The sequence below is a fragment of the Gymnoscopelus braueri genome, assembly GCF_963280865.1.
Source record: "Gymnoscopelus braueri genome assembly, chromosome: 19".
Classification (NCBI taxonomy): Eukaryota; Metazoa; Chordata; class Actinopteri; order Myctophiformes; family Myctophidae; genus Gymnoscopelus; species Gymnoscopelus braueri.
In genome coordinates this window covers 35043452-35068387 of record NC_137621.1, presented here as the reverse complement: position 1 = coordinate 35068387, position 24936 = coordinate 35043452, and the positions used below count along the sequence as shown (strand labels likewise).

The 24936-nt window shown below is 40.3% G+C and overlaps 2 protein-coding genes across 3 annotated transcripts in view; both read left to right on the top strand.

Annotated features, from left to right (window-relative positions):
* Nucleotides 1–531: 531 nt before the first annotated feature.
* Nucleotides 532–13918, top strand: rpia (ribose 5-phosphate isomerase A (ribose 5-phosphate epimerase)). The gene is made up of 9 exons (XM_080413862.1): nucleotides 532–765; nucleotides 2181–2241; nucleotides 2911–2966; nucleotides 6452–6511; nucleotides 6996–7060; nucleotides 7714–7782; nucleotides 8499–8640; nucleotides 11468–11567; nucleotides 11692–13918. The coding sequence occupies exons 1-9, from the start codon at nucleotides 565–567 to the stop codon at nucleotides 11787–11789; spliced, it is 852 nt and encodes a 283-aa protein (XP_080269988.1). The 5' UTR covers nucleotides 532–564; the 3' UTR covers nucleotides 11790–13918.
* Nucleotides 13919–16872: 2954 nt separating this feature from the next.
* Nucleotides 16873–24936, top strand: part of eif2ak3 (eukaryotic translation initiation factor 2-alpha kinase 3) — a 51298-nt gene continuing 43234 nt past the window's right edge. For both annotated transcript variants that reach the window (XM_080413855.1, XM_080413854.1), the window contains exon 1: nucleotides 16873–17432. In XM_080413855.1, the coding sequence (XP_080269981.1) occupies nucleotides 17131–17432 (302 nt within the window). In that variant the 5' untranslated portion in view covers nucleotides 16873–17130. The remainder of the gene's footprint in view (nucleotides 17433–24936) is intronic.

Sequence of the window (24936 nt, the reverse complement as noted above, 5' to 3'; positions counted from 1 at the left end):
ATCATGTATATTTAGCTATTTTGTCTCATCTGTTTAAGGAAATAGGTAGCTGATATATTGCACTTTTACCTTAGCGCTAGGTATACTCTTGGTTGCTTGTTTTTGCAGAAAATGCACTAAAGACTTCTGGTGATTAGTAGTTTTCGTTCCCTACCTATGTTGAATACACTTATTGTAAGTCGCTTTGGATAAAAGCGTCTGCTAAATGACTGTAATGTATACTTTACTTAAAAAACATTTCCCAAATATGTTATTTGTTTTAACATTTTGGACAAAATAGCAAATTTCACATCGAGGTGCCCAAATGTCCCTAGTGCCCACCGTTATATTATACCTCTATTGGTGGTGTCCTCCTATCCTAGCCTGATTATCAGACTGAAGCTTCTCTCAGTGGAGTGGGTCATAGACCAGGTTGCTTGTTTCTCTCACAAAACCTGGCAACAGTGTCCGAGGAGTAGGAGGAGGAGGAGGAGGAGGAGAGAGTATTTAGCAACCCGACACCACAAGGAGGTGGAGACAGCATTGTTGTGTCACAGCGGGCCGTGTGAAGGGGCAGGGAGGGTCATGAGACTCCAGAGGAGGATCTGCTCCAACCTTACAGCTGGATTCTTCTGCGTCGCCTCGCCGGGACGGAGCCACTTGTTCTTCTCCCTGAATCTGTGGAGTCAGAAACACGTGCGGCTCTTCAGAAACAACAGTGCCCTCATCATGGCCGAGGAGGCCAAGAAGCTGGCAGCTTACGCCGCGGTGGATAATCACATCCAGGTAAAAACTACGATCACCACTTTAGCTGCAACATGTGGGACAGTTTGTTTGTTGACGGATCTCCATTGGTGGAAAATTTGCTCAGTACTCGAGTACAATGTTGAGGTACTTTTACTTTGCTGAGGTATTTCCAATGTTCAGTACTTCTACTTCTACCCCACTACATCTCAGTGGCAAATATTGTACTTTTTAGTCCACTGCAATAATTTGACAACTTTAGTTACTGTAAAGATTTTGATTCTTATTACAAAACATGCATTAACCAACTACTTCAGCCCTATGCATACTTAGGCTATTTGAAAATAGCCGATCTGCAAGCTCAACGTTGTGAGCTTGCATAGCAGTGAGATCTGCTATTTTCAAAGCATTTTCATACATTTGGAAACTTGTGAAATGGGACATTCTGCAAAGCTAGTGCTTTTACTTTCAGTACTTAAGTATAATTATTTTAATGCGAATACTTTTAAACTTTTATTCAAGTATATCTTGAAATACCGGACTTTTATTTGTAACAGAGTATTCCTACATTGTGTTATTGTATTGGTACTTTTACTTGAGTATAAAATGTCAGTACTTCTTCCACCACTGCGGAACACACAGAGGAAGGGTGAGAGATGCTTCTGTGATGCTGGATGAGAAGGTAGCTTCATGCATCCCACCACCACATGGAAGCTAGCTTAGCTCTAGCATCCAGATTGATAAATAAAAGAGTGAGTCACATGGTTATGTAATTAATTCATCTTATTACAGTGTAATAAGACCATGAGCGCTATGCATGCCCGTTACTGGGCCCAAAGGATGTTGTTACACCCTTACAGACTTGTTCTCGATTAATTGAATACACAGTACCACAATGGAAACAAGGCCTTAAGGGCTTTTTGTGTTATCCTTTTAGCAATCATTGTAATATTGTACCACTGTACTATTTGCAACTGCTAATAATATATTTAATCAATCAATCAATCAATCAATTCTATGGTGTGTTACAGCATAGCAGCAGCTAGTAAAGAGCCTGCACTGCAGTGTTGGTTTAACCTGGGATGTTGTAGTAGAGCATCAGATGGATTATTTAGGAGTTAAACCACAAACCTCAAATTAGAAACTGAAGCTGTCAAAGAGGCTTGCTTTGTAACTGAACCGCCACTAAATATAACACCAAGACGATGTGTATACATGTAGTACCACTTTGCTGTTACCACACCTTGTTTGTTTTGTTACAAACACCTTTGTGTTTGGTAAACCTTGTTTTGAAACATTAGAGATTGGGTAAAGGGAAGTAAGTTGGTTAAGCAACGTAACTGAAGTGTTTTTAAACGTTTCTGCCGCTGTTTTGATTCAAGAATACACTCAACGATACATAAGCATGATTATGTGAAATGTAGCATGGTCATGTGATTGTCTTTCATCTCTCATAGAACAACCAGGTGGTTGGCGTAGGCAGTGGCTCAACCATCGTCTATGCTGTGGACAGGTTAGGTGAGTGTCATGGTGGTGTCTGGGCACCTCAAAAGTTAGCAGTGCATAAACAAACAAGTATTGAAGGAATAGTTCACCCCAAAAAAATATTTTTTTCCACTATCGAATTCATGGATATTTGTTTTGTTTTTGTCGCATTCCTAAGCCAATAATTTGATGACCAGCGGACCTACCGGAACCGCTGCCGGTCATCAAATTTTGGGGGTGAACTATCCCTTTAAGGCAAAGTCATCAACAGCTAAAAAGGTTAATGTTTTATCTGTAGCCTCATCTACAGTTCAATGGATTTCATGTCCAAGCCAAGGTGAACAAACTATGAGTTGATTGTCCTCCAGCTGTATTAACATGACTAATGTAGTGTCTATGACTGTTGTATTGTCCTGCTCTCTGCCATTGTACTAAACGTGAGGCCCTGTAGGTGGATGTTGACGTCACTACAAGAGTGTCTGTATGTGTGTTCTGAGCCATTGTCACCAAGACCAATTCCAGTAGGCCTTCCTGCTGTTGTATCGCGTTCAATTCTCTGGACCAACCGAAACTAATTTGGGTGGGGAAGTGAACGAGCAGCACTCAATGCCATACTCAATACCCACTGTTGAAGTGCCCCTTGAGCAAGGCTCTAACCCCCAACTGCTCTTGTTCTTACATTCTTGTTGTCATTTATTGCAGCTGAGAGGGTTCGTCAGGAGAAACTCAACATCGTTTGCATCCCCACCTCCTTCCAGGTCAGTTTTTCATTTCTGACGGCTTTTAAATATACTGAATAACCAAGACTTACTTTAGAATGGGTTTTACAAGCATATTGTAAGCCCAGTAAGCCAGAGATGTATACTCGTGTTATCTCATGTTGAGGTTCACAACCTTTGGACCATGTCAGACTATCTTGCATCCTCTATCTGTTACTTACATTTAACACGTTGTGTGCCAAAAACGGTCTGGACCATTTTTGAGAAGCTATGCGTTATGTGCCATAAACGGTCCGGACCGTTTTTGGCCCATTTTTATATATATATATATTTCTCACGTGGGGCACTCTAACGAAACTTTGGGATCATCCAAGGAGTCTCTAAGAAGGAGAGGCCGGATATGGATCCATGTCAAAAATGCTTCCGTTCGTCCGCTCCAATGTTAACTCCTTGACTAAAAGCTTAATATCTCCTATTTCTTTTTAACGTGGTGGAAGTGAGCCGTTTTCGATCGGCGATCACTCTGCAATGGAGGATCGCGTTAGAAATATTATTGTTCCAGGCGTTAGTCGGGACCCTCCGCCGTCTCGCACGCAGGCTTTGTTTACATGCACGTCCGCGTTGGGGCTTCTACAGCACGAAACATATCAGCGTAAGTGGATGGAAGATATGCTGGCACTGGATGTACCCTATTTTAATAAACCTCTGGCACACGATGTGTTAAAAGATTGTTTGTTTTGTTATTATGTTTTGTTGTTAAAACTTGTGTTAAATAGCTCTATATTCTGATAGCTATATGGTGTTTGTTCAGTAGCTCAGGGGTCTCTCCAGCTCTTTAGTAAACAGAAAATATATTTTCAGGTGGGGATACCAATTCCATCCAATCAGGGGAAAGAACACATACAGGATCAACAAGTGAAACTGGAAGTTATGAAACAAAAAAACAACAGACACATTTTGATTTGGAACGATTGGATGAAATTGGTGACCCCACCTGAAAATGTGTTTTGTTTACTAAAGAGCAGGAGAGACCCCATGTGACTGAACAAACACCCTGTAGCTCTCAGAATATAGAGCTGAAAATGTTTTTTCAGTTTGACCTTTGAACAAAAAAACTCTTTATGTATCACTTCCAGCACCTTCTTTATTTATCTTAGTCTAGAGCAGTGTTTATCAACCTTTTTTTGTGCCAAGGCACACCTGGCATAGCCAAAAGATCCCAGGGCACACCTAGATATACAGTATGTGTGTATATATATGTGTATATATATATATATATATATATATATATGCACGCACGCACGCACACACAGATTATTGGGCAGGTATAAAGAAACCTTGACCATTACAAATATATAAATCTTTGGCCTACAAATATATACACTTGGGTCAGTGCAATGAATGGAGGAGTCTGAAAACCTTCCCAGAGTAAAACTTCTTTGGTAAGTATATTTGGTACCCAATATACTTCTAATATCTGATAATAATATCTAATAATCTGATCCTGATAGCATTATTGCGGACGCATGCGCTGTTGCCCACTACAGACGAACACCAAAACTATCGCCCCAAAACAGTCACCCCCGGGGAAATCCGGTGATATTCACCTGGTATTCCTAAACGTAACCTCGTTAAACTATGCCTAAACCTAACCTTATTCCTAAACGTAACCTCAGTAAAACTAATAATATGGCTAACCGTAAACTTATTTCTAACCTTATCCTCAGTAAAACAAATACAGGAATACAAAAACCGCTGGTCCGCGAAAAGAAATGGGGGCGAGCGTGTTTTGGGGCGAGTTTTCCGGTTATATATCGACCGCACCACGGCTTGAAGTTGCAAGCGATTCTCTCCGTGGAGGAGTAATTAAACACCAAACTACACGGATTACGTTGACAGAAACACACTGGAGTGATTTAGAAGCACTTTATAAGAAAACTAACACTTATGTAGGGTTTTATTGTTGGACATTCATCATGGCAGGTTATAACATGGGCTTTTGGGACAGAACAGCCCCTCTTAGCAGGTACGACGTTCAGGTCCGCCGTATCGACCCGTTCCGACCCACTTAGTAATACTGAGTGCCAAAGCATGTAGGCCTACCCTGTGCCCTTTTTATACAGTACCAGGTAGGACAACATATTTGCATTCCTATGGGTGATGGTCTCTACACTGAATGGACTCGGGCGTGGCTGTGTGTGAAACGGATGATGGCCGTATCGATTGACGGACGATCGCCGCTATTGTTCTCGAGGGGCTGGGTTCACACCTTCTTCAAACGGTGCGGCACACCTCAGCAGTAGCCCAGGCCCAAAATTGGGACGTTTGCCAGGGTTGATAAACACTGGTCTAGAGCAGTGTATATCAACCCTGGCAAACGTCCCAATTTTGGGCCGGGGCAACTGCTGAGGTGTGCCGCGCCGTTTGAAGGAGGTTTGAAAAAAAATCTTTTTTTAAACAATAATAATAATCAGGCATGCAAACAGCCCCGAGGTGAAAAGGGTGACAACATGCTGTTTTTTTCGGGTCAGGTGTCACACTATGTCTCTGCCCTATTTGGATTCAAAACGGCTAGTGGAAGCTGAAAAGCTACAAGTTTGCATGTCTGAATAATGCAAAAACAGAAATATTTGTTTGCATTTGCTTTTTTTCTCCCCCATATATTTTCATGATAAAAAAGTGCGTATCGTATCGAAGTTGTGTGCCCAATATCGTATCGTTTCGTGAAATGTGAAAATCGGCACACCCCTAGTGTGTGTATATAGATATACCGTATATATATATAATTATATATACCGTATATCTAGGTGTGCCCTGGGATTTTTTGGCTATGCCAGGTGTGCCTTGGCACAAAAAAGGTTGATAGACACTGGTCTAGAGACCATTCAATTATTGCAAGTGTAGTAGATTATTCTCATCGTAGATTATCTCAGACCACCAACATCAGAAGTGACTAATAGTTATTAAGGAATGAAAGTCCAACTCCATAGCATAATAGCTGTAGCTGATCGAGAGGATATTCCTAGAACAGTGGTTCCCAAACTGTGCTATGAGCGTATACAACTAAAACTATATAAGAAATTACTTTTGCACACTCATTTTCCAATACCAAGGCAATTCTATACAGTAAATATTTGTGGAAGAAGGAAATTCTGCTAATATGTGTTATAGTGGCTATTTTGCACAGATAAGAATACAGGTATGTCTTGAGGATTTTCCACTTCCCTTTGGTGTGGCTTGGGCACAAAGTTTGAAAACCACAGCCCTAAAAACCCACCTGAAAATATATTTTCTGTTTATTAAAGAGCTGGAGAGACTCCTGAGCTACTGAACAAACAATGAACAATCAATGTTGTTTGTTCATAGTCTCCAATGTGCATTTTCTTTAAAATCAGGAATCTCATAAAAATGACCTTTTAAAAAAAGAAACCTCTGAAAACAGTACTTTGCCTGTGTGTAACACTTTTATCACAGTCCTCAAAGTTCATCCCTTCACTCTTGTTCTCTTCCTCCTCCTCTCCCAGGCTCGTCAGCTCATTCTCGGTCATGGCCTCACTCTGTCTGATCTGGATAGATACCCAGAGGTATGACACACTCACAACAAATGTCTCTAAATGCCAGTAGCGCTAGGGAATGTGCAAGAATAATCAAACATTCAAGGAACTGTTGACACTGTTGACATTAAAGGAACAGTTGACACACTGTTGGCATATGTAACGCAAGGAGTTATGCGTGTAAGCATCTCTAAAATCTGATATGGGGTTTAATATAAAAGGTGAGACAAAGAAATCGTGAAAAGATGCCCAAACATGCAATTTGTAATGTTCTCTGCAAAAGACAGGACATATTATCCAGAGGCTTGTTAATGCACGGTCGAATTCCAAAAACCATGGGCATGAAGTGAAAACAACATTTTATTTCTGCAGGGCAGTGATGAAATTGATGTAATGTTTTTGCCAAGGGACTCAAAAACAGCTTTTGTGAAAGAATGTTTTAGTCTGCAGTGTTTCTATCATCCTTTACTTGCTGGTGTGATGAATTGTGTTGATGTCTATTCCCAACATGCAGTTGGATGTGGCCATTGATGGGGCAGATGAGGTGGACTCGGCGCTCACATTGATCAAAGGGGGAGGGTGAGTTCATAGATCTAGTTATGTTGTTTTTGTTTCAAAATGCATAACTTGTTTACACCTAGCATCCAACCCCTAAAATTAGTCGTTTCAAAACACTGCTGGCCCTGTTTTGTTTTGAAAACTCCAGCGTTTTTCGTTTGGATAAGCAGGAACAGAGACTTGTGAAAACTGAAAACCATGATGCATTGTTCAGTTCCTGATTGGATCTTATTAGTCATGATGCGTCCTTCCCTGATTTGTCACAACCATAGCATTTGACCCATTACCATAGAGAGACTCTTGTCTACCAGTGGTTATGTCAACAAATTCAGCAATACCTATAATTTTGCCGCTGTTGTGCAGTAAAAGCAAGCAAGAGGCAAGCTACTATTTCAGGCCATCAGTCTCCCTGGGTCCGGACTACATCAAAATAATAAGAGTGCAGACTGAAGTGAAGGATCTGGTCTTTGTCTGCCAAACACACTCTGCTGTGTGGACAGATTTTTTTTGTTTTAAAAATTGTTTTAAAAATTAAACCATACTCGTGTGGATGTAGAGTCTGTATTTGGGTTCCTTAAATGATGTAAATCTCACTCGCGACCACTTTCATTGTCTCTCTGTCACACACTGTCCTTTTGTCCCTTAATCTGTCAGTTGATGTTTGTCCCTCACAGGGGCTGCCTGACACAGGAGAAAATAGTTGCTGGATGTGCTAAACATTTCATTGTCATCGCTGACTTCAGGTGTGTATGTGTGTGCACACAGTTGAACTTGACAGCGTTCACATGTATAGTCCAATTACAAAAAATAGAAATGTATTTACATAAACAAATATCAACAACAATAACCTTGGACTTTGGAATTAGGAACAGTTATGGTAAGGGATGAGTGGATTTAACAGCCTTGTGTGTGGAGGGTGTAGGTTATAGGTTATTCTAATGTTGTCAGTCACACAATAGAGAAGAGTACCGAAGTCTGACCATTTTTTCAATTAAGTAATATAAGAACTGTGTTAAAAAAAAGCCTGACAGTTTTCTCAAATGTTTCTGAAGCATCAAATGATGGTGAAAAATTAGCAATTTATTCAAAAAGGAAGAAAATAAATGTCCGCCTACAAATCGACTACCATTCTCAGGCTTAGAAATGACCTAACTCCTCCCAGTTGTTTTCATCAAACAAGCTAAATAACAAACAGTTAACACAAGTGAGGAAATCTAAAGAATCTCAGGAATGTTTTAACTGAGTGTAATTTGGTTCAGTGGGGACTGAATCGCATGATTTCCTAATGTAGTTTTCACACCATTTCTGGCATGGGAATTAAAATCTTCATAACCCAGGAAGTGTGGGCGTCAGGACTTTGGTACTACATTTAAATAGAAGGACCTGGTAAAATGTATAAATCTATGCGAGTATGTAGGAGTAGCATCTGGATTTATTCTCCTGTCTCTCCTGTCCCCAGGAAAGACTCCAAGTCACTGGGCCAACAATGGAAGAAGGGGGTTCCCATTGAGGTAATTCCCATGGCTTACGTGCCCATCTCCAGAACCATCGCTGCACGCTTTGGAGGGGAGGCCAACTTGAGAATGGCTGTCAGTAAAGCAGTAAGTGGAGGATCTTGTTTATTCACCACTTGATTTTCAGGAAGGTAGCACAGTGTTACGTTGCTAGACGATCGGATCCCCACCTACCGATACATCAAGGGACTTATAAATGCAAGAATTTGGATTGGTTCTACAATGCAGGCTTATTTTTTTATTTTCAACTAATTGCTTCAACCCAATTTTATACAAGAAAGCTGAGACTGTCCTCAGTCTCTAGTTGAGCAAAGTGTTTAGAGACTGACTTGTGAGTCTAGATGGCACATACCTGCTGTAGAGTGTTAAAATATTTAAAGATGAATAAACATATGGGACTCAGACCCACTCTTTCAGGGGGACTAAAAAACCCCAAAGCTAAAAAAGAAAAACAGAAGCTGGTTGTTAAATAATGAGACTTCAAAGGTGACCACACACTGTATGATATAGGCTGTCATGAGCATCTTGAATTATTCAGTGTGACAGTCTAGGACTGATGTCTACGACCCGATCTACGGCCTCGTAGTCAACGCAAGACCGTTGTAAAAAGCTACCAACAAAAATAAAGGGATGGTCAATTTCCTCAGTTCGTTTTGTTTTGTTTTCTTGGCGTATTGGCCTCCTGGCATATGTCGCCTCCTATACTCTAGGTCGTAGTTTCGTCACACATTGTGATTCTGATCGAAGCTTGCAAGGAATTACTGTATTAGTTAGGGACTTGATCCCTCAATACCTGGGGACTCTAAACCCCGCTTATCTAGGCTTATGGGAATCAAACTCTTGTTGCAATCAATTATAATCAAGACTCCTCGGAGGAATCCTTGTCTTAGTTATGGGTCTTGAACACACAACACCAGATAATTCTAACCCCTCAAAACAAGGATTATGGAACACAAACCCACAGACCAGGGGGACTTTACCCCCCACAAAATTAAAGGGACTCTATCCCATACAATATTGAGATAAATAAAATTGAGGAATATAAAAGAATATAAGTAAAACAAAACATAAAATTCCACATTATGCATCAAAAGAAACAAGGTATTTACAGTAGGTAGTCTGAAATGGGACAATGTTGGGACAAAATCTGTAGGAGTAATATAAAAAAACTATTGTTTTGCAAAAATCGGCCTCCAGGTGGCGCTATAATAGGGCAATGTTAAAATGGTGGCATTTGTAACTCAACGTAGTGCGACTGTGCATGCAAAGTTTCACCGCAATCGGACGCTCAATCATGGACGCTCACGTTCATGATTTGAGCCATTTTGTTCAAAACGGGCCACTCCTGCAAACTTCAGATGTCAATCTTAGCAAATCAGGATGGAAAATGAACAAGCAAACAGTCGAAATGTTGTGCAATAAATGTTTTTATTTTATCTTTAAGCATTTTAATTTTTATCCTGCACCTATTGAAATATGTCTTTGATGTGCCTGGGTGGGGTGCATTCCCTTGGACCGCACTTGATTTGTGGATTAATCATCATTGATTACGCTTTAGCTCAAGAGTTAGCATTTGTGGCACTTAAAATAAAGTGGTGAATTGTTCTTCCTTGAAAATGTCAATAATTAAATGATGAACTATTGTCATGAACTAAAGCAGTAGCTAGTTATGTGTTCACCATGTTTGTTATAAAGTACGATTAATTATTAATATACAGTATAACACATCATTTGACATTAAACATTAGTCTTGAAGGAAGAACAATTCATCACTTTATTGGAAGGACCACAGACATAATGAAGTCGAGTAGCTAATGCTTAATCAATGAGGATTACAATACTTATTACATGTGATCTGTGCTGAGGTCGGTTGGCACTTCTTCAGTAGTCCATTTATGAACTACTCCTGCTTAATAAGTCATTGTTCTTGATAATGCACTCCCCTTAGTTGATACATTAACATGTAACAACACTGAACTCATGCATTAATATCTCATGAATAATCAGGAATTTACAGAAGTGATGCATTAATTAATGCTATTCCATGTACCCTGGCCATAAAATAAATGTTTTACTGCTCTGGAAACTACTGTGTTAGTTAGGACTACATAATAGTGGGGTGGTAAACGATCAGGGTTCCCACGATCATGAAATTCTTGGAAGTATTTTGAAATTAGAAAATCTGCTTTCCAGTCCTGGAAAAGGTTTGGAATAAATTAAATGTTATGGAAAATAATTGGATATACTTAGTTTTTCGCCATTGATTTTGTTCCTAAAAGACTTGTCCTGAACGGTGAAAGTGATGGGAGTGTGATTTTTGGGGTGAACAAGCTACAGTAGAAATATGGAAACAGTTGGTCTCCTACCCAACCTACAGTGGGGGATACAGTATGATGCATTGCACTGATTTTAGATTAAAAAAACAACTGTACCTCCTACTCACTTGGTTTAGTGGACTGTTGATGGCTCTCCTCCTACATATTTGTGCTCCCTGGATCACTACTGCAGTTGGGAGTGTTAGTTTTCGATTTGTACGACTCTCCACAAACACTTTTTTGTTTCTGCTGCCCTTATATTTTGAGTGTGGATACAAGTAATACACAATTGAATAGATGAGCTTCTCTCTAACCTTCAGCTTGCACGTTTTTCCCAGCAGCTCACTGGTACACACACACACACACACACACACACACACACACACACACACACACACACACACACACACACACACACACACACACACACACACACACACACACACACACACACACTTTTACCCAACTTCTCCTAACTTGCCCAGGATCCAGTGTAGAGTGTTCAGCTTATCAAACTACAGCAATGGACCAAAACAAAAGCGGTGTGTACTATCCTTGATTTATGATAGACATATTAAAGGTCTCTCTCTGTCTCTTAGGGCCCTGTCGTCACCGATAACGGCAATTTCATCCTGGACTGGAAGTTTGAGCATGCCCAGAACTGGAGAGAGGTCAACATGGCCATCAAGATGATCCCAGGTGAGGAGAGAGCAGTCAGACTGGGTGGTGATGGGGGTTGTTTGACTCAAGAGTCACCTTTTTATTATGGTCTAGCAACAAATCACTAACCTTGTGCCTTTGTGTTTTCTTCTCTTACCTGTAGGTGTGGTAGAGACTGGGCTCTTTGTGGACATGGCTGAGAGGGCTTACTTTGGAATGGAAAACGGAGGCGTGATGATCCGGGACCCGCCAGTAAACTGAAGAGTTACTTGTACTTTTGACTAGTGCCCCACTCTCAAACGTCCTCTCTTCTCCCACAAGTGCCGTATAATTAATTTCTCCCCATCTCTGTAAGGACCGTATGTTTTACGTGCACCCCACACCTTCAGAAATCGTCATCCAATAACTTGTCAGATATATACAAACAAAAGACAAGATGAGGTAGAAGTGCACTTGGGGTTGCTTATCCTGTAAATGGTGCTTTAGTGAGAGTTTAAGTGCCAGATGAGTGGAACTGAGTGTATCTCCAGTAATTTGTTTCCAAAACCAGTTTTCCAATTTGCAGGTGAATATTTGTCCAAGACTCATATAGATGTAGGGTTTTGGTGGAATGTGTGGAAGGTCATAGATCTCAACTGCTGTAGTGAAGTACACAGGTGCTCTGCAGTGTGACCTCAGGGTGTGCCTTGAGATTTTTACTTTTTACATTTTATTTTTTTTAAATATGAAATTTTATGGGCTTTAAAAGATTGACTGCTAGGTTTATGCCGTTTGGGACCGGGACACCACCTCATTCTGTTTTTGCAAGGCATCGTAATAAATCAAACCTTGTTCTGTTGACTAATCAGAATTGCCTTATGCCCAAGTCCAACAAAAGTACTGGAATTTGTCTAGGTGACATTTATTGCAGACATCCACTTTCATAGCTACATGGTGCATACTGATATACACGGGTCAGGGACAGTAGACCATAGGCACCAAAAAGTTGAGAACCACAGCTGTGAGTGGTGTGGTAACATATTAGCACTGCAAGAGCATAGTGCTCTCTGTTTCACCACAGCACTGTCTCTGTCTGTTTTTATTGACAGCCTATGTGCAACAGTACAACAGCCTATGTGCTTTTGTAGTGTGATAGTGCATTGACCTTTGCCCTGGAGTGTTTGTACGATGATGAAATGGAAGACCTGTTGTTTTCATGTTGTATTGTTTACAGTCACCTTGTATCGCAGAGTAATGTGTGGATTCACTTTGCATAGTTTTCCCTGTAGTGGAGTACACGTTCCATTATCATTGCTAGGTTTAACTTTATTCAGTATGTTAATAATGATATATTTTACCTTTTTAAACTTGTGTGGACAACACACATGTGATTCTCTTTTAAAACATAACCGACAAGCCTGGCAGAGTGAGTGAGGACAGCCCTCTGTGGTTTTCCGGTCTAATTTAGACAGGATGTGGTCCCTGTATTGTTGAACTAGTCTGCCGGAGCGGTGCAAGGTACAAAGCCTGAGGCCCTGTCTGGTCTCTCTGTTAGGCTTTTCTTTTATGTCTCACACAAAAAGATGACATACAACACTGCATGTGCTACTATGTACTGTATGTGCTGCTATCCCTGTGTGAAGTCTTTGTTCGGTGCCTATTTTGTCACCAATGTGGCTCAGTCATTTGCTCAAACGGTGAGCAGGAAATGGTGGACTATGATGTTACCAATTAAAAATACAATGGCAATGTTATAAGGTCATGGGATTGTAGTTGATGAGACATCTACAGTTGATCATGATCTCTCATACTTCATGTATGACACCGGCCGGCCTGTAATGTGCCTCAATTCTGCAGATCTGGGTTGTGTAAGTTTGTTTCATAAATGCTATCTATACATTTGAGGGGGGGGGGGGGGGTTAGTGATTAGTAATTCATCATGCAATGGCGCTAAATCCAGAGAAATTGGTCTGTAGAGGGTTAATTATGTAAAACAGTCCTGTCTGTAAAAATGTTAAATTTGACAACCATTGACCTCAGTTCTACATTACTACTGTGCTATATTATGTTTGATCTTGTACTCACAACAATGACTTTATCAGACAGTGTCACTTCAATGTTTGTCATCTTGGTTTGGAACAAAACTCTTCACTTGGCCTCGACTTTACAATGCCTTTTTTTAATTCTATTTGTCAAATGGTTCTGGGAGCCTCAGAAGAACATTAAGCCTAATGTATACTTTGTTTTATTGCTGATTGCTCAAAGGGCATCGCAATCATACAGCAAGCTTGAAAGTTATCTGTTTTTGGCCAACCATTCTTATACCAAAAGGACTGTGAATAATATGTTGCTATTAAGGTACTACTGTGGTTTGTATGTCAACAAAATACAGGACCAAACTGTCAAAGAAATGTGTCTTCTTTTATTATGTGTTTTCCTGGGAGCAACTACAACATTTTCACTAATCCTGCCAATAGTATGAAGGGATTCAAATGCTATATCCACATATAACCAAAGACTATACCTACTGGTATATGGCTCCATTTAATTTAAATTTTAATTCATTCTAACACACACACACACACACACACACACACACACACACACACACACACACACACACACACACACACACACACACATGTGGTTTAATGTTCTCCACACACAGCTCAATTTGTATTAATTATATCGATCTATCCAGTGTTAATATAGGCTTACAGTATTATAACTACTCAAAATATGCTATTTTGTCAGTAAAGTGCTCGGCTAACAATGAGTATAGGACTACTTCAGCAATCATTTTGTCTTCTCACACATTTTTGGGCAATTAGGACTTTATTTAGGATAGAGACAGACATGGAACTGAGGGCAGAGTGGTAAAGACTATGCATATGTAATAAATCGGACATCCAACTAGACTACATCCAGAATTGAACCGCAGCTGTATCTGGTCGGCAACCGGCCATGGATGCAAGACAACAAACGGCACAGCCCAGGGTAACTCACTGACAGTGGTGGAAACAGTATTCACATTTTTACTTGGGTAAAAGTATCAATACTGCAATGTAGAAATACTCTGTTACAGGACCGCAATCAAAACAAGCCATAGGTTTTCTTTGGTTTAAAATCCTCTTAGCAGACCTTGTATTGAACTGTACGTTCCTGTGCTTTTTTTTCTAAACTGCTATAAAGTATTCAATCAATCGGGTAGAAGTCTGGAATTCAAAATTTACATGAGTAAATGACAAAAGTATTGGTATCAAAATGTACTTAAATTACCAAAAGTACTCTTCATGCAGAATATCCAATTTCACAAGTTTTAAAATGTACAAAATGTATTAATCTTTTGAAAATAGCAGATCTACAAGCTCACAATGTGTCTCATTGGTAGGTCCGCTATTTTCAAATGGCCAAATGTATATAGGGCTGAAGTGGGTAATGTATGTTTTGTAATAATACAAATCTACAAAGTAAATAGTAATTAACGTTTTCATATAATTGTAGTGGAGTAAAAGAATAATATTTGCCTCTGAGATGTTGTTGAGTAGAAGTAAAAATACTTAAAATTGGCAATACTCAAGTAAAGTAAAAATTTACCTAAACATGTTAGTACTTTAGTAAATGTACTTAGTTACTTTACACCACTGCTCACTGATAATAAAAAAAGAAAAGTAATTTTATAACTTTCTGATGGGTACACCATAAGTCAATCTATTAATGTCCACATGGTGGCGCCAGAGAAGTTAAGTTTCCTCAAAGGTAATACTGTAAACACCGGTAGTAAATGATTGATTCTAAAAAATAAACAGGTAGCCTGTCAGAAGTTTTTGAGGATGTTCATCACAAACGAGCATAATTATTAAACTAAATTATATCGGTTAGCCTAACCAGGTGTTTTGTAACAATGTGACAGTAATTTGTCTACAAGTGAGTGATGTAAAAACTGAGGGGCTCTTAGTGCCGTATTGTGTCTTCTTCGTTCCCTTGAATCATTTTGGATACAGATTAGGTGGGCACTTGGGATATCTGGGCACCTCAATATAAAATTGGATATTTTGTCAAAAATGTAAAAAAAAAAAAAAAAAGTTAAGTAATGTAAAGTATACATGATGTGAACATGCACGATACATTATCAAACTTAATTTTATCCTTCAACTTCTTGTTTATGCCCCCAAATGACAGGATACAGGTTTTGTAGCAATTGTAGAAATATTAGACCTTAATTGTTGAATGTTTAAGCATGTTGTAGTCATGTATACTTTACTCTACTTAAGACCATTTTTCCAAAAAAAAATTAGACAAATTGGCCAATTTTACATAGAGGTGCCCAGCTGTTCCTAGCGCCCACCTGTCCTGTTAATGTTATTATGTAATAATAACCCCCAGGACAGGTTTGACTTTAAACTCGTGACAGATGAGGAAGAGGAAATGTAGGCAGTGAATGGAGCCACGTTGATGTTTTCATGTCGGACGCTCGCTGTCGGCTCGGATGTCCCACACGTATGTATGGCAACTACACGAATGACAGCTGGACGCACCAACCGGGAGCTTCGCTGTCGTTCGCGGCTGTGCGAACCAACCAATGGGGTTTGACTCTGCTTTACTTCTGTCATCCGATTGGACGAAGGGTGGGCACTTTTAGCCAATGACATCTTCATCACAAGTTAACGCCACCGGGAAAAGTTTTAGCGTCACGCGCTCATTGTTGCCATGTCCGCTTATTATAAGCGACTGTGGGCTTGTTTTTCTTTAAAGTTGCTTGTAAATATTGGTAGTTGCGGGTTGCGTTTTTTTGGGCTTGATTCTAAAGTGCAGTTGCTTATTTTGGGCTTGTTTCCTAAATGTTGTTTAAACCAGTGGTTCTCACTCATTTTCATGTTAAGGACCCCCAAATTAATGTAATTGTCTACAGACCCACCCATCTGAAAATATGTTGTGCCAGGGACCCCCATACAAGATTTGTGTTGTTAAAATGTTTCAAAATTACCTTCATTTTCTGTTGTTGAAAATAGCAGGTCTACAGATCGGCTATTTTCAAATAGCCGTAGCCTAGTGGTCACTTCTTTTGGGCTTGTTTTCATCGTTGCTTATTTCTCTCGCAGAATCTGGCAACACTGCAAGCGCTGGTGTTCTTTGTGGAAGCTGGGACTGCGCCTGCGTCGCTAACCAGTGTTTGGTCACAACCAGGGGGGTTGGTCCGTCTAGCGCCCGCCTCTTGAATGACAGGCGAGTGATGCAATCGCACTGTGCTTAGTATACGGGTTGGCCTGATTGACAGTAATAAAGTCCAATCAGAGCCGTTCACATGTCATTTTAATAACAGCAGGGATTATACCATCCAATCCTGGTATAGAAACGGGCGGGATTTAGCGTTACTAAGGCAAGTCTTGAGTCTAAGTATAAAGGGAATAACATGGTGCCCCAGTGGCTGTTTATGTTTACATAAAGAATACATTCGAAAGGGCGTCGAGTTTTAAGGGGTACAACAGCCTTCTGCATCGCCCGATCGCCGCGTCAACATTTTTTTGGGGGTACATTTTTTAGTCGTCTCGTTTGTGTAAGGATTTACAAGGCCAACTGGGCATGTAAATCGCCTACTCACTTAAATGTGCCAGTCTTCCAAATGGAAAGGAGGTTTCACTTTGGAAACGTGAGCATTTACCTGGTGCTCCTGCTGCTGCTGAGAACACTGATCGGGACTTCGCAACTAACTCAGGGCTCCGCCATCAGGAGGGAGCCGAGGAGGGACCCCGCCGCCCTGAGCTCATACCTGGCCGAGGAAAATGTCATGGAGCGGGGCTTGGAAAACGTAGCAGGCACCCCCCCGGTCACCGGAGACGTTACGGTCGAGGACGACGAGAGCGGGGCCACCGGGGAGGGCAACGAACCGTACGGAGAGGGAGACGCAAATGTCAGACCAACAAGGTAGGAGAACTGACCTGATCAATTCTCACAACTGGTGTCAGAAGTGGGATCCCGAGAATTGATGATAATCTATTGACAGACGTCACTGATCAGAGTCCTGCACATGCCCGGGCATAGCGCGTTTTAGTCAGTCAGTGCAATGGGTGCATCGACCGAAGTTTGCAGAACTGAGCGAAACTTTCCCCCTGTGTACAACAACGTTTGCAATATGACGCATTCTAGTTTGTTATCTTGCTATGTAGATTAGAAACTGTATGATACGTGTGTACATAATGTAAACGTGTCCAACTTGCATGCATGCAATGATCCCCTGCAGTTGCATGAGACACATTTGCATATGTCAGCACTACTGTCGCAAAACGCCCACCACCAGAGTGGGTCTGAACTGTACCCAACACTACTGTGAGTTGACTGTTAAACAAGTGTTTAAGTTCAGTTTGAAGCAGCTCCAAGTTGTTGGTGCGACTGTCATGGCATGGCACTCGAATTGACTGCGTGGAAAAGGAAAGCTTTTCCGGTGGCTATTTAAAGGTCAAGCTAGGGAAGGATTTGGTGGACAGGGTCGTTAACACTTGCTTTGAAACAGCAAGTTATGCTTTTTCTTCTTCACAAGGCTTACTGGGTATTTAACTTGGTTGAAATCAATGGCACATCCAATCCAAGTGGATGTAATTTGGTGTTCCAGCGGGGTGTCGTCCTCTCCCATGCTGCATGAACCCCTCCAATCCCCCTGATGTCAGTAGGCATTCAAGTCATTCCCAACAGAGAGTGAAGTGAACCATCACTATCTCGCACACAATTTCAATTTAATTCAATTCTCACACACGCACGCACTCTTAAGTGTGAATCAGTAGTTTTCCAATTGCCTAGAATTGTCAGTGTGCATGATAATAATGTCACTGTGAACCTTGGTTGTTCCAACTCCAAGCAGATAAGGATCTCACTCACACAACAGTTGTAGACTTAGGTCCAGTGACTGACTTCTCCCCATGAGAACACGCCAGGAGTGCTGTTCTAGATAAACAAGGCAGCAGCAGCCAGGTTTGCTACAGGAGGTGGATAGATAAGGAAGGTGTTATCATGAAGCCAAGCTCGTTTCAAAATACTTAGGCATGTTTAACTCATGCAGTTAAATATGCAGGAGGAATAAGAGTCAGTAGGGGTTTAGTCAGTGGCAGTGTTTAACGTTGCCTCACTCTGTATGTTTTTGTTCTGGCAATGTGTTACTTTCTCTGCACATCTCTACCATTAACAAAGGGGAAGCGTAGGACATTATTTTGTACTAACTCGGACACTTTATTGCCTGTTTAGTTCATACTGGGAATTTGTTATTGGCTTTGGTGCAGAGATACTTAACCAGGTGGGTGTACCCCCCTTTTCATAACACTAAATGTAGGCTACTCACTGCAAGCTGCTGGTCAGAAGTTCCACACAGTATGCTGGGTAATATGACTTGAAATTGTTATCACAATATTTATCAACAAAATGCAGACATTCGATATGGACTGTTAAATGTTCTCTAAACTTCCTTCACTGTGCATTGCAACAGTGCTTTTACCTGTCAGTACTGTATGTATATGGATTTTCTGCATCAGCTTACTGAATAACACTGGTTAAAGAGGAAGCAATGACTTATAGAGTGTAGAGGATTTGATGAGTAATGGCTTGTTACATTGTTGGAAGACACATTAAAGATGAGAATGTTTTTGGTGTTGAATTTTTCATATAATGCATTAAAATAGAACTTAAATCTATAGAACGTGATACATTGCCAAGAGCTAAATCTAAATGTAGATTAGTGTTTTTTTTGTTTTAACAAGCCTTGCCTGTTTTTTTTTTCTGGCCCTAAAGTGAGACATGGCTATTGACGCAGTGGGCAGTTACAGTATCGATTTAGTTTTGCTTGGTAAACAGTTGGTTTGTCACCTACCTCTAATGGTTGGCATAGTAAATAAGGGCAGTTCTGATACCTCAAAAGTAAAAACGGATAAAATATTTATTTTGATCAATCTCTTTGTGTTGTTAAATTGTCTTCTGTCACAAATTACAATTGCATGAGTCCTCTTGATTGAGTCCACTGTGCCCAATGTATTTCCTCATTACATATACACATAAACTGAAAAGTAGACTCTTCAGTGGACAAATCAAACTGTCTCAAAAGTAGACCCTTCAAATAAAACTTAAAAAGGGTTTAGATATCGTACCTTTTGAAACATTTTAATATCTCATCACTACCAAGATTTGGTACATTACCTACATTTCAGATCAACACACCTGCTGCCTGGAAATGTGTGTCATATTAGTCAGTGGTAGCCCTGAGAAATGTATTTCTGCTTAAATTGAAAATGCGTCTTAGTTTCAAGAGAACCCCAGCAAATATGTTGAAGTTGCTTCAGGAAATGTAATCACAACAATAGCTTCATTCATTGACTAGTAGTAATGTAAATGGGAATTGTCATTTGCCATAATCTTTTTATTGACATTGTTTTTCTTTTGTACATTTTAACACATTTTGAGGTAGTAGTAAATGGGCATTAATGGCCATGACCAATGTAAACATGACACATTTATGAAGTTCTTACCAAAAATACAGGCACCCCCCCTTCATTTGACCTTGATATTTATCCAGCTAGTCCCATTGCAGTGATAGTCTGAAGAAGTTGTGAGAGTCACAACTGATGTGACATGTTGATCACAACCATAGAAGCTTGTTTAGTTCCAATTTATGCTTGTTAAATATTTGTTTGTCATTTTCACAATTAATAAACAAAGTTTGTGTCCAACTGAAACCCCACGGACGCATACAAGGCAGTGTTGCCGGGGTTACCGTGTTGAAAAGGAGGCAAAGGCTTCCGATTATCATCTTCCGTAGCGTCAGTATTGTATCAAGTGGAAATCGAAAGTAATTAGCTAAGCATTTTGCCCTGATAGAAACAGCCTATTCCCCTGTCAGAGGGTCTGCCTGGGAGGCTAGTGCAGGGACATACTGACTCCACACAGCCTCCTGTCCTCTCTATGCAGTTGGTCACACCCTACACTCTATATTATTCACACAAACAAGTTGAGTGTGTTTGTGTTCTCTATGTCGTTTTTATTTATTTCTCTCTCTCTCTCTCTCTCTCTCACACTCACACACACACACACACACACACACACACACACACACACACACACACACACACACACACACACACACACACACACACTAGTCGTCACTTCTCTGCAAATGTCATGTTCCTAAAATTGTATTTGTAACCGATTAAAGTTGACTTACAAAATAGAGTGCATAACTGCAGATGAGATGAATGGATGTGATTATATGTGGCAAAATGATAATGAACTTGAGCATTTAAATGTTACAAAGGAACATGAAACTGTTAAATCAAAATAAGAAAGAATACAACAAATTGTAAAATGTTTTTCACAGGTGATAAAAAATACACTATACTAAGATTCTATAGCATTTCATTTTATGAACTGAGGAGGATAACAGTGAGGTCTCACTTTAGTGTCAACACCTTCCCTATCCAGGCTGTTAGTAGGCTAGCTGTGACAGAAAGGGGCCTCATTGACACATCTGTGGAGAGAACACGACCTGCAATCACACCTGGTCCCCTAAATCCTATTTATACTTCAGTGTATGACCGTGTCGCTCACTGGGAATGTATTGTTTCAACATCCATGGTTCAATTCTGGCTGGATCTTTTTTTTTCCAATTACTTGTTTAATTTTTTGGACAAATATTTTCACTTTTTTCTTCTCACAACCGAGTAATTATGCCAATTCCTGATTCCCTGTATATACTATACTATAATATGCCTGGAGACCTTTGTTGCACGTCCAATTTCTTTACACATTCATTGACCCTACCTCTCTCTGCCATAAGTTTACTAAGTTTACTTTGGCAAGTGACACAGTAATAATATTACAAAGTATGAATTAGCCATAACTGTGTGTGTATCTCTTTCACTTCCTTTCTCACTTGGGAGTTGGGACTCACTTTCAGTTTCTCTGTCTGTCACTCTCACTCTCTGTGTCTCTGCTGTCTGTCTCTTTCCCTCTTTCTCTCACTTATGTTTTCTCTTTCCTGTGCTCTCTGGTTTAGCATCCCCCTCTATTTATTAATTTATTTTGTTCCTAAGGGACCATGTGCAGTGTTAAACATAAATGTACTGTATCAGAGTTGGCTTACACTGTAGCTACTTGTCATCTGCAGTACCTTCAGCAGGCCACAATTAAAACATATTACAGCTCAATAACAAACGGCATTGAAGCAAAAAACACACAGGACACATAATGACAAAATTACACACGCACGCACACAATGGTCAGCTAGAAATGACATATGTATATATATGTCAGATTAAAGTCAATATTATTTGCGTATATGAGAAGACATGATCATAAGACAAACTATAGAGGCAATGGTTGAAGAGTTCAGTGGCTTTTATCAGACTTTATAATTTAGGATTTCAAAGTACTGATGGAACTGCAGCTCTTCATGTTGTCACTGAGTTGAGGGTTTCACAGAGAAAAAATTGTACAGTACAATCTCTATGACCTTCTTGAGGATTGTATGTTCACTTTACTAGGTAGAGAAGAAAAGAAGTGGTCCCGCACACTGTCTTCACTTGTAAAAAAAATTGAAATACTGAAGAACGTTTCGGTTAACTGTCGTTCATCGTGTGTCTGAATCTACTGAAGAACCTTATGAATATGTTCTAATCCTTGATTGGCATGCCCCCCTGTCTGATTGGACATGTGCTCCCTATACATTTCAGTACCTCTATATATGAAGACTAATGTTTTTGGTCAACTGACATTCATCAGGTACCTGTCTGAATCAAATACATTTTAATGTCTTCATAAAGGAAGATAGTGTGCATGACTTCTTCATTTCTTCTCTACATTGGCTGTCCTCTCCTTCGAACCTGTCCTTTGTACTTTGTAAGTAAGTGTGCAAAAGGACTTTATTAACTATGTTTGCTGAACAAACCGACCCTCTCATAGATAGCTAGCCTCTTGCAGACAGTAAAAAATGAGGGTCGCACTCAAAAATAAAAGCTGAAAATCTAAAATGTTTGGGTCTCTCCCTGCGAGATTATCAATATTTTCCCAGATTGATTTACTGTTACCCTTTGCCTTGTTTGTTGTATTAAAATAAAAATAAGAGTTATCTAAACTCAGTTTAGATAACTTTGTTCCTCAAATTAAGCTTCTTAAATCTTCCTCCCTCTCACACACATGCACTCCCTTGTATCTTTTCTCTCTCTTGCACACATTTTCCTATGTTACCTCTTCTGTTTATATTGATTTAGTGTAAACCAATTAGATTGAGTTTGACAGTTTTTGAGAAGCATGCCTCTCCTCACAATACAAAAAATATGCCAAACCTTTGAAAACTACTCGCCCATTCTCAATGTCCTTTTCAAGGGTACAGCAACAGCTTTGATATCTGTAGTCAAACACTGACCATGTGTACATGTGCCACAAAGCCTGTGATAAGAACTACACACTTATGATGCACTTCAGTTGGAAGTGTATTTTAATTGACTGTTTTGTACACAATGATTCATTTCACTCTTTCTTTTCTCATTTATGTCAAACTTACTTTTGCACTTAAGCACAAAATGTCTGGTAAGATCCTGGTTGAGTTAAAATATGTATTTATTTTACACTTTAACAGACGTTATGTTATTATTTTCTTTATTATTTTTCATCTTTATTTCGCTCGTATTCTTTGTTTAGTCTTTTTCATTTGTTGTTTAGTTTTAATCTTTCTTTCTTTCTTCATTTCTTTCTTTCGTCATTTCTTTCGTCATTTCTTTACGTTTTTTCATTCATGCTTCTGTCTTTCTTTTTTCTCTTCTAACTTTGGAGACTTCAACCACATGTGTTTTTTCCACTCAGATGTCTATATTTAAAGTTTTTTTTGTGTCAGTTTCAGATTCTGTTGTGTTTCCTGTGTCTCTGCTACTGTACGCTATCATCTATAAATAATCCACATGTTGACTTTGATGTGCTGTGTGCTTTGCAGCGAGCTGCTGTTGTGTTGATCTGATGGATGTCACCTCACCTCACTGTCTCTATCTGTATAGAAAACACTGCTTTGAAAGCTTGTTGTTTACATCCATTCCATTCAGCTGTACGCATGTGAGCGTCTGCCTGTGAGTGTGTGTTGGAGTGAGAGTTAAGAATATTACAGTGCATGTATGGGTTCACTTGTGTGTGTGTGTGTGTGTGTGAGAGAGTGCTATGGTCCGTGCGGGCATGTTTGTGAAAGCTTTGTATGAACATTCGGCTGTGTGCTTATTGTATATGTATGTGTGAGAGAGACAGAGAGTGTCAAACAAACCCCCTGCCGTGTGTGTGTTTGAATCTTGCATGATGGTGCCTGATGGTTTGATGCCTCTCTCAGACGAGTGCTCGCTCTGCGGGGACCTCCTTCACCTCAGGGATCGCTCCGAGGTGAGAGGAACCAGAGGACGTCTCACTGGTGCCGTTGTTTGAACTCCCACCACTCCACCTCCACCCTTCCTCCCATGCTCACTCGCTCCCTCCATCCTTCCATTCTCCTCCTTCCCTCCCTCCTCCTCCTCGCCCCCTCAGGGCTTGTACTGTAGCTACTACAACAGCTCTTCTGGGCTGCCACTTGCCGGCTGGCTCCCACCACAGCCGACTGCTTAGCAACAGCCAATCAGCAAGGCCCGGTGCCGGGCAACTTTTGTCGGCCAATTATGTCAGAGCGGAGGGGTAGTGTTCGGAATTTGAGTTGGTCCAACTGCGATGGGTCTGGCTGTAGGGAGTGGGAAAGGAAGAGGAGAGGAGAGGAGAGGAGAGGAGAGGAGAGGAGAGGAGAGGATTTTTTGGGGGGGAGGGAGAGAGTTCACGTCCTTGTTTTTTTTCCCCCCCTTTCCTTTGCTTCAGGAGAGGTTCTTGTAACCGGGGAGATGTTGTGGGTTTTATTAATAGAAACCTGTCCCCAAAATGACAGGTCGTGGTGACGTAGACCGGAGAGTAAGGTGTGGCTCCGTGTGGCTCCGTGTGGCTCGGAAGTTGCTCTGGACTCCCTCAGGACAAGTTCCACAAAACTGCACGTACCATAAAATACAGACCACGTGTGTAGCCCATACCTCTCCATGGCTGAGGAGTCGAGGCTGGCCAGTTTCATCTTTTAAATCACTTGTTGTTGTTATAGGCAATTATATAATTAGTTTTTCCTGTTCTTTTTCTTCTTTTGACAGTATTTAAAATGTACAAAAAATTATAATTAAAGTCATCATGTCTAGACAACGTTGCATCGAAATTGTGCTCCAGCATCGTGACACCTGGTCACAGAAGTCTTTCTGAAAACAACATTCTGAAAGTCGTTGTTCACTTGATGAGAAAAAACGTCAGCCGTAGAATGCAAGCTTAGATACAAAACTTGAACAGTTGACGCTTTAATGTGGGCATCAGAAAACATTGTACTGGAGTAATGATTAACTCTTAATAGCTACTGTTT

Bases quoted from the DNA above. Each gene is read 5' to 3' on its own strand.
- rpia (XM_080413862.1), top strand. From the start codon at position 565: ATGAGACTCCAGAGGAGGATCTGCTCCAACCTTACAGCTGGATTCTTC. The intron at 766-2,180 runs GTAAAAACTACG...CATCTCTCATAG, and splicing joins CGGTGGATAATCACATCCAG to AACAACCAGGTGGTTGGCGT. The intron at 2,242-2,910 runs GTGAGTGTCATG...CATTTATTGCAG, and splicing joins CTATGCTGTGGACAGGTTAG to CTGAGAGGGTTCGTCAGGAG.